This window comes from Berghia stephanieae, chromosome 1, assembly GCF_034508935.2.
Source record: "Berghia stephanieae isolate SIO BIC M18660-M18661 chromosome 1, UCSD_Bste_1.3, whole genome shotgun sequence".
NCBI lineage: Eukaryota > Metazoa > Mollusca > Gastropoda > Nudibranchia > Aeolidiidae > Berghia > Berghia stephanieae.
In genome coordinates this window covers 5,562,297-5,572,296 of record NC_088360.1, presented here as the reverse complement: position 1 = coordinate 5,572,296, position 10,000 = coordinate 5,562,297, and the positions used below count along the sequence as shown (strand labels likewise).

At 35.6% G+C, this 10,000-nt stretch overlaps 1 protein-coding gene across 1 annotated transcript in view; it reads left to right on the top strand.

The window, feature by feature from the left end:
* Nucleotides 1-10,000, top strand: part of LOC144966539 (uncharacterized) — a 39,263-nt gene that overhangs the window by 802 nt on the left and 28,461 nt on the right. The window contains exon 2 of the mRNA XM_078903185.1: nt 9,280-9,552. Within this exon, the coding sequence (XP_078759311.1) occupies nt 9,280-9,552 (273 nt within the window). The remainder of the gene's footprint in view (nt 1-9,279; nt 9,553-10,000) is intronic.

The window sequence follows — 10,000 nt, the reverse complement described above, 5'->3', positions numbered from 1 at the left end:
AACATTAAATCAGTTGTTACTACATATACACAATATGCGTCGACTTCGAAGTGGGTGTCCTGGCCGAATGGATCAGTCATCTGTCCTGGAAGTTTTACCAGAATCGATGTTGAGGGTTCAAATCCTGGTTCCGCCACTTTTTTCTTTTCTTTTTAAAAAAATTCCGTCTTCTTTTTACAGAACGTTGCAAGGGATAAATGTCCCATCCACCCCCCCCCCCCACCTCTTTTTTATTTTTAAACTCTCTCTCTCTCTCTCTCTCTCTCTCTCTCTCTCTCTCCTCTCTCTCTCTCTTCTATCTCTCTCTAGGTTCCTTTCTAGTTTCTAGCAAATTGTCATTTCCGTCCCCACTCCGATCTCAAAAGTGTCTAAAAAGAATGAATAATTACAAAGCAAACAAACAGAAATATTCAGAGAGCGACCAAATGGTCAGATAGAGGAGAAAAAAAAACAAACAATAATTTTTTATAAAATAAAAACAATTTTAAGAAATTCATGCTCAGAAACGGAACAAAAGGCCAAACAAAAATGAGAAAAGAATAGACTAGCACAAAAAAAAAAAAAAAAAAAAAACGGGTGGGGGGAGGATGGGTGGGACATTTATTCCTTGCAACGTTCTGTAAAAAGAAGACGGAATTTTTTTTTTTTTTAAAAGGGGGGCGGAACCAGGATTCGAACCCACAACGTCGATTCTGGTAAAACTTCCAGGGCAGACGACTAAACCATTCGGCCATGACACCCACTTCGAAGTTGACGCATATTGTGTATATGTAGTAACAACTGATTTAATGTTGGTTAATTTTATGTTTTTATTGATATTTTATTAACTTTCCTTATTTCTATGTACATTTGGAAACATTCCATATTCTGGAATGTGGATAATTGTTTAAAAAAGAGCGGAGTTTCAAATCTGTGTCTTGGGATAACGAAATTTCGTTATCCCCAGACAGGTGTCTGGGGATAATCACAACGAATAGGAAAAACAAACGCCCTAGCACCTTTTACTAAGTTATACTTATGACTAACCCCAATAAAAAAAAATCTTCCGACCTCGACCTAAGCCTAATATAAAAACAAACCTAGGACTGCTTGCAATACTTCACAAAACAAACTGGCGGCAGAAAACCAAAACAATGGTCATATTAATATAAAAGAAAAGTTTAAACTTTCATTAATCTATAAGGTTTGTTCTAGAGTTTTTAAAATGCTACTATATCGCTGTGATTATCCCCAAACACCTGTCTGGGGATAACTAATTTTCATTATCCCCGGACACATATTTGAAACTCCGCTCTTTTAAACAATTATCCACATTCCAGAATATGGAATGTTTCCAAATGTACATAGAAATAAGGAAAGTTAATAATATATCTATAAAAACATAAAATTAACCAAAATTAAATCAGTTGTTACTACATATACACAATATGCGTCGACTTCGAAGTGGGTGTCATGGCTGAATGGTTTAGTCGTCTGCCCTGGAAGTTTCACCAGAATCGACGTTGTGGGTTCGAACCCTGATTCCGCCACTTTTTTTTTTTTCTTTTAAAAAAAATTCCGTCTTCTTTTTACAGACCGTTGCAAGGGATAAATGTCCCATCCATCCTCCCCCCACTCTTTTTTTTTTTTTTTTTTTCTGTGCGAGTCTATTCTTTTCTACTTTTTGTTTGGCCTTTTTGTTCCGTTTATGAGCATGAATTTCTTAAAATTGTTTTTATTTTTTTAAAAACTTATTGTTCGTTTTTTTCTCCTCTATCTGACCATTTGGTTGCTCTCTGAATATTTCTGTTTGTTTGCTTTTTAATTATTTATTCTTTTTAGACACTTTTGGAGATAGGCGCGGGGACGAATATGACAATTTGCTAGAAACTAGAAAGGAACCAAGAGAGAGAGAGAGAGTGAGTTAAAAAAAACAAGAGTTGGGGGGGGGGGGGGGGCGGGGAGAGGATGGATGGGACATTTATCCCTTGCAACGTTCTGTAAAAAGAAGACGGAATTTAAAAAAAAAACAAAAAAGAAAGTGGCGGACCCAGGATTTGAACCCGCAACATCGATTCTGGTAAAACTTCCAGGGCAGACGACTAAACCATTCGCCCATGACACCCACTTCGAAGTCAACGCATATTGTGCATATGTAGTAACAACTGATTTACTTGACTTACTTGACTTAGATGCCTTTCGCGTCTCGACCGAAAGATCGGGTCGCCTTGGCTGTTTCCAGTATTTCCTGTGTGAGGTGTCTCCAATATTGCCGGTCCTCTGCTAGGGTTCTCAGATTTTCAAGGTCCCCTGCCGTTATGAGACTAATGCTTTGTCCAAGTGTTGTGAGGTTTTTGTTTAGGATCACAGGGAGTGTTGTGATCGGTCTTCCTCTGAAAAGGTTCCCGTGTTTTTGGAAGTATCCCGACATGGCTTGGTTTGCTGGTATGTTTTTGTCCCTGCGTAGTATGTGACCGAAAAGTTGCCATCGTTGTTGTAAAATGTCAAGGGAGATTGGTCTTTCTTTTGTGATCTTATAGAGTGATTCATTTGAGATCTTTTTGGGGTATTTGATGTCCAGTACCCTTCTTAGCTGTGTGCGATGGAAGGCATCCAGATGTTCTTCTTCGGATTTTGTCAACGCCCAAGTGCCGCAGTTATACAGAAGTACCGGTTTTACAAGAGCATGGTACAGTTTCAGTTTGGTTTTTCTCTTTATTTTGTCACCTCTAATCCATACATTGGTGAGTTTACTGAGTGCGGCGTTTGATAGCTGTTTTCTTCTTTGTACATCCTCGGTGTCTCCAATTAGTGAGCCGACTTTCTTTGTTCTTTTCCATTCCTCTTTGTTCCTCGATATTGTTGTAAATTCGGTTTTATTGGCATTGACTTGGAGGTTATATTTCATGAGGGTATTTTGTATGATGTCTATATTTGCTGGTGTTGATCCAATAAAATCGACATCATCTGCATAGGCGATTTCTCTAGGGATTGCATTCTCAATATGAGTCGTTGGTTTTGGAATGACTTTTCGAACTTCTTTCAGAGCGTGTTCTAAGTATATTGTGAACAGAATCGGGCTCAGACTATCTCCTTGGGGGGTCCCGATGTTACTTTCGAACTGCGTCTGTTTTGTGGCCCCGTATATCCTTGGTTGTATCTTTGTGTTGCTGAGGAGAAATCGGATTATTCGGAGCTCGTCTTCGTCTACTATTTCTGTTAATATCTCCAAAAGTTTTCCTCTGTCGATCGTATCAAAGGCTGCGGACATATCGATTCCGGTTATTGTTATGGATATGTTTTCTTTGAGTGCCTTTGCTGCCAACCATTTATGTGTCCATACAACGTCCGATGTGCTTCGGTCTTGGCGAAACCCGCTTTGGCTATGTGATAGGTATTTTTCTATTTTCGGTCTAATTCTGTTGAGGACAATAGTTGACAGTGTTTTTCTTATGGTATTCAGTAATGTTATTGGGCGCAGGTTGTTTACGGGTCCTTTCGTTTTTCCTGGTTTTTGTATTGTAATTAGGACACCGCTGTTAATGTCCCAGTCTTTGTGTGTTGAGAATGTTTTGTTCATTATGTTTGCAATGCTCAGATCCAGGGAGAGTGTACCGCATTTCAGCAATTCAGCGGGAATTTCATCTTCGCCTGGGGATCTGTTATTGTTTAGGCACTTTATGCTATTTCTAACTTCAGTTGTTGTGATGCGGTTGTTTAGGTCTCTAGGGTTTCCTGAGAAGGGCGATATTTGTGAGACTTGTTTGTGAAATTTCTGCTGGAAGTGGTCAGTTACAATGTCAAGGATATCGTTGGGATTTGTTGTCTGTTTGCCAAATTTATCCTGTAGTTTTGGGTTCTCGAATGGTTTTCGGTTCAGAGATTTCGTCGCTTTGAACATAGACGATGCGTTATTTTTGGACTTTTCTATGTCTTCCACTTTTTTGTCTAATTCCTCGTTTCTGTGTTTTATTGTAAGTGATCGAATTGAATGCAGTATTTTGTTTCGTTCCGTTTTCAGGTTTATTATTTCTTCCGAGTCTTTCGTGTTTTGTATCCTGATCCTAAGTTCTTTTTGTTGCCGCGATAGATCGTTAATAGCGATGTTAGGCGTTCGATTTGGTTTGTTCTTAGTTGTATTAATAGAGCCTGCACTTTCTTCCCCCGCATATTTCATTGCCGCTTGCGTCTCTTTCCATTCATTGTTTGGATTGCTGTTTTGCTTTATTTTAAATAGACTTGAGTTAAGTTCATATTGGTAATGAATGCGACATTCTCGCTCATTTACTATTTTTGCCGTGTTTATTTTGACTGCGGTTTTACCTTTCTGTCTTCGTTGTCTGTACACATTTATGTTGAAATTCGTTTTTACAAGTTTGTGATCGGATGTTAGCAGTGTACCACCGTATGATCGCGAGTTGGTTGAGTAGTGTTTATGGCGGTGTCGACATATGATATAGTCTATTTGGTTGTGTATTGTTATCATTTTGTCTTGGGTTTGGTCTTTCCTTTGTCCTACCCATGTTGTCTGGTGTCTTGATGGGTGGTTGAAAGCACTGTTTGTTATGAAAAGTTTTCTCTGTTCACAGAACTGGACTAATTTTTCTCCGTTATCGTTACGTTTTCCTTTTGAGTATGATCCTAAACATAGTGTGTCACTGTCGAGACGTTTTCCTACTTTGGCATTAAAATCTCCAGCAATTATTAATATTGATTTGTTTCCTATTTTGTTCAGTGTATCGTCTAGGTCTTTGTAAAATTTATCAGTTTCCTCTGGGTATTGTTTTGCGCGTTGACTTGTTGGTGCGTAAACATTTACGATTGAGATAGTGAACGTCTTCTTACCGTGATCGTCTTTATTATCGTTATTCTGGTTCCTTGAATTGATCTTACACTTAAGCTCAAGAACACATATTCTGTCCGAAACATTCCATTCGTCACTAGTCAAATCCCTGCAGTTTTTATTTATGAGAAATCCACATCCATAGTGAGGTGAACTGGAAGCAAAGCACAGCAGTCTGTGACCATTTATTGTTTGGTCGACGCCATCTTGGATCTTCGTCTCTTGTAAACACAACACATCGATTTTATAACTTTCTAAATCTTGACACAGTTGTTCCTTTCGAATGTTACTTTTAATAGATCTTAAGTTAAAAGTTCCAATATTAAGATTAGTCCACATCAGGTAAAAATTAAAGATTCCACACAGTGAATAAATAGAAACATAAGACTATCCACTGAGCCGAAGCTCAATGTCAACAGGTGTCAGCCATGTTGTCCGCAATAATGTTAAACTGATTTAATGTTGGTTAATTTTATGTTTTTATAGATATTTTATTAACTTTCCTTTTTTCTATGTGCATTTGGAAACATTCCATATTCTGGAATGTGGATAATTGCTTAAAAGAGTGGAGTTTCACTTATGTATCTGGGAATAACGACATTTCGTTATCCCCAGACAGGTGTCTGGGGATAACAAATTTTCATTATCCCCAGACAGGTGTCTGGGGATAATAACAGCCCTACTATATATTGAAAAAAAATTGAATAAATAAACTCAGATACACAGTGAATATACAAATTGAAAGAAATGCTAGCACGAGGAGCTTTCGGAAACCCTCCTATTTTTTTTTTAAAGGCGGTAAGACAGATGATGTTGATAATAATAAGAATAATAATAGTAATAATAATGATATGATGATGATGATGATGATGATGATAATGATAATAATAACACTGATGATGGTGATAATAATAATAATAATGATAATAATAATAATAATAATAATAATAATAATAATAATAATAATAATAATAGTAATAATAATAATAATAATAAAAAATAATAATAATAATAATAATAATAATAATAATAATAATAATAATAATAATAATAATAATAATAATAATAATAATAATAATACGAGGGCGGGCTGATATATAAGTACCATTTGACTATTAATCAAAACATATTTTTTATACTATCATGAAACTTCACACGCGCACACTCTGAAACCATACACCTACATTCATTATTTTATTATTTTTACTATTTATTATTATTATTATTATTATTATTATTATTATTATTATTATTATTATTATTATTATTATTATTATTATTATTATTATTATTATTATTATTATTATTATTATTATTATTATTTGATATTTAAATTTCCATTGTTTTAGCCACGTTGTCGTTTATGTGTCATGTTAAACAATCAGTTTAATAGGTCTATAAACAAACTAATATAATAATCAGTGATGATAATCTTTCGAGGAATTCTGGGATTTTGGGGTTTTCTAAGAAATTTTCAGCTGATTTTGCCATGTCAAACATTTTCCTCTGTTAAAAGCTCCGATCAATGATCAATCGGTAGACCCCTGAAAAAATCACCATGATGTCTCGTGTCATATTTTGACACCCCTGTTCAGTCGCATGAGTGTTGGCGACACTCCCATTTTTAGGGCATCAGTCTAGACACAAGGTTCAATTTTATTTATAAATATAGGTCAAGAGTGGTAGCACACTGATAGGTCTGTTTAAAAAGATAATTATTATAACTTCGGCCCTAATTAGGAAAAAAGACCCATCAATTAAAATTAAAATTCTACCCCTCTCTCTCTCTCTCTCTCTCTCTCTCTCTCTCTCTCTCTCTCTCTCTCTCTCTCTCTCTCTCTCTCTCTCTCTCTCTCTCCCTCCCTTTCTCTCTCTCTCTCTCCCTCCCTTTCTTTCTCTCTCTCTCACTCCTTCTCTCTCTCTCTCTCTCTCTCTCTCTCTCTCTCTCTCTCTCTCTCTCTCTCTCTCTCTCTCTCTCTCTCTCTCTCTCTCTCTCTCTCTCTCTCTCTTTTCCTCTTTCTTTTCCTATTTCTTTGCCCCTCTTTCTCTTCTGTTCTTCTCTTTATATCTTTCCCTTATTCATATATCTCTCTTAACCATTCTTCTATTAATGTTCATTTTAACTTTATAAACGTCATCAGCTTCTATAATATTGTGATGTTATTAATTATAAGGGATGCTGAACGTAATTTAATCTTTTTGTCTTTGTTTTTACAATGTTTTACAATTTTAATTCATTAAAGATACTTGAGTCTTATTTGTACGAGTAACCCCTGGGCTACAATACCAAAGATAAAACAAGTAAATACAAATACTTTCAGGCCTTTTGACCAAAAGTTAATTCGAAATCTCTTGAAGAAGAATAGAAGGTATTTTTCTAAAAAGTCATTTTAAGAAAAGGACAATTCGTTAAAAATTTACATAAAGTTGTATGAATGTTGGTGACACTCCCATTTTTATGGCGTCATATATCTCTACTATTAAGAATAGATATGTAACACTAGAAGTTAAGTAATGTGATGTTTATTGGATGACGTTGTGTTATAGGATGTTATTGAATGTTTTTTCGAAGTAGAAATCCATTCGAAAGATTGCTCTATATATCATGGTTCTTAATGTGTCAATTTGGTTCATGTGCGGCTATGTGGTCTTGTGGTATGACACTCGCTTTCGGATCGGAAGGTCCTGTGTTCGAGCCTCACTCGGCGCATAGTTAGAGTCCTTGGAGAAGGCTCTTTACTCACATTCTCTCACCATACTCAGATGTGAAAAGAGTACCTGGCCGTTTACAGCGTTGTTTCTGTCCGGGGAAAAAATTTGTAACATCGCCTAACAGGCACCATGTCCCGTCCTAAATGTTAAATGTTGCTGTTGGCCAGGGACCCCTTGTAAAGCACTTTGAGTACATTTAGTGGATATTGTGCTATGTAAAAGCTCTTTATTTTTTAAATTATTTTTTTTTTTAAATATACGAAACTATGATATTTTATATTATGATTTTGTTTGAGTTTGACCGATGGACAGGTACATTTTCCTCCTTTTTGACAAATTGCCATTATCATTACTGAATAATAATAAGAAGAAGAATTATGATATCATTATAATGATAATAATCTTTCTTACATAGCACTTTTCACTTCAATCTCAAAGCGCCTTACATCAGACTTGAACAAAGGAAACACAATTCTGAAGGCTATGGTTCACGCAAAGATTTTTCTCAATAAGGTCTTTAGTCTTTTCTTGAAGTCTGGTTGTGCTTGTCTATGTGCTGTCAATACCAAATAAGAGGGGCAATTCAACTGAACCACATTTGCCAGAAAATTTCAGCCGTAATCTCGGGACTGACAGCAAATGCATCAAGCTGGATCTCAGTTGCCTCGGTGGAACGTTGATGGTGATAAGGTCCTCATTATATGGCGGTGCACAGTAATTCAGTACATTGAAGCAACATTGGCGATCTTGTATTCAATGCAGACACAAACAGGCAACCAATGAAGTGCTCGTAACAGGTCGTTTGTACTCTTTTCGTGGTGCTTTTCAAAAATCAATCTTGCTGCACAATTTTGAAGGCGTTGTAGTCTACCAATGCGTGTGTCTGGAAGACTTGCTAATAAAGAGTTGAAGTACTCCAAACGTGATAGGACTAGGGAGCAGATGACTGCATTTATCAACTCTTTTGGTAGAAGCTTTTTCATCCGTTTAATTCATAGTAGGGGAAAGTTGAGAGATTTTAATACATTATTTTTGTGGTCTTCTATTTTTAACCCGCTGTCACACCAAGGCTTTTGCTGCCTAATGAGAGTGGAAGGATATTATTTTTGGTGCTAATTGTATTTAATTTGGTGGACTTGATCTTGTTGTCAGTTTTCTTATTTAATTTTAGCTTAATATGAGTCATCCACGTTTTAATGGACTCGCAACAGTTTTCTATGACATTATAAGTGGATGAAACTTGTGATGGTATTGACAATTTATAAATCTTGGCATCTTTAGCATACATATAGTAATTAACATCATGTGATGTAATGACAGAGCATTGTATACAGAACTTCGAGATGGCACTTAAATTGATAAACTGGCAACTCACAGCATTTCCCTTGGCAGCTCTATCTGAGTGTGACTATCAAATTCTATGGGATTTTGTTCATTTATTTATTGATTAATTTCTCTTCCGACTTGTATGCTGTTTTAGATCACATGGCACATATTATCTGAATATGGGTAAAATAGTGACAATAGATATAGTGGATGGGTGTCCTTTTGCTAAGTCAGTAGAAATATATCAAGCTTTATTTTACTTTTGTTGAATGAGGCTTTGCAGTCGACTTAGAGGCTATTAAGCTTCAAAGTTTTCTCAAATAATCCAAATGTTGCAGTTTAAGCCTGAATCCTTTGACTTCACAACAAATATTAACTCAATCTTTTATATTTATATGCTTTTGTTGCTTTGTTTTCAGAAATTATCCCGGATGAAATAAACTTCTTCATTGGTGAAGCTGTGCAGGTGTTTGGAATACAGCATGATCCAAATATATCTGATATTTATTTTGCAATTGATGACGGTGGGCGGGAAATTAAACTGAACACAACGAGGAGGAATGATACTCATGTTGTTACAATTTTGAAAGGCAGTGAGAAAACTAAAGGCAGACAAACCTTGCGTATGATTGGCACAAAGCGTGGAAGCAAATCTCCAGAGGACCTAGATTCAAGTAGTGTCTTTATTTTAGGTGAGAAATTCTTTTTTATATATGAAATGTTATTGTCATTTATGAATTTATATTTTACAAGAGAATTGCATGAAAATATGTGCATTCATATATATGAATACCTGGAATAAGCTTTAAAAAAACAAAATAAAAACAAACTTGAGCAGTTATACAGAGTAATATCCACTAAACGTGCTCAAAGCAGTTTTCAAGGGGTCCCTAGCCGAAAGCAATGCTTAACACGAATCGAAACATTTGAGGTGAAACTTTTTTTGTTCTTATTTAAGATGAAACAGAAAATTATTATTGTTTTTCAAGACCCTTTAATTGAATATATGTATGTGAAAGAAAGTTATTGAAACATGAGAGACAAGGATTACTTTACTATTACTTGTACCAGTTTTTCTTTTCTATTTTTTTTTTAGTAAAGTACATTCAGGTAAGGTGAAGTTTCATCTCTGCGTCACAT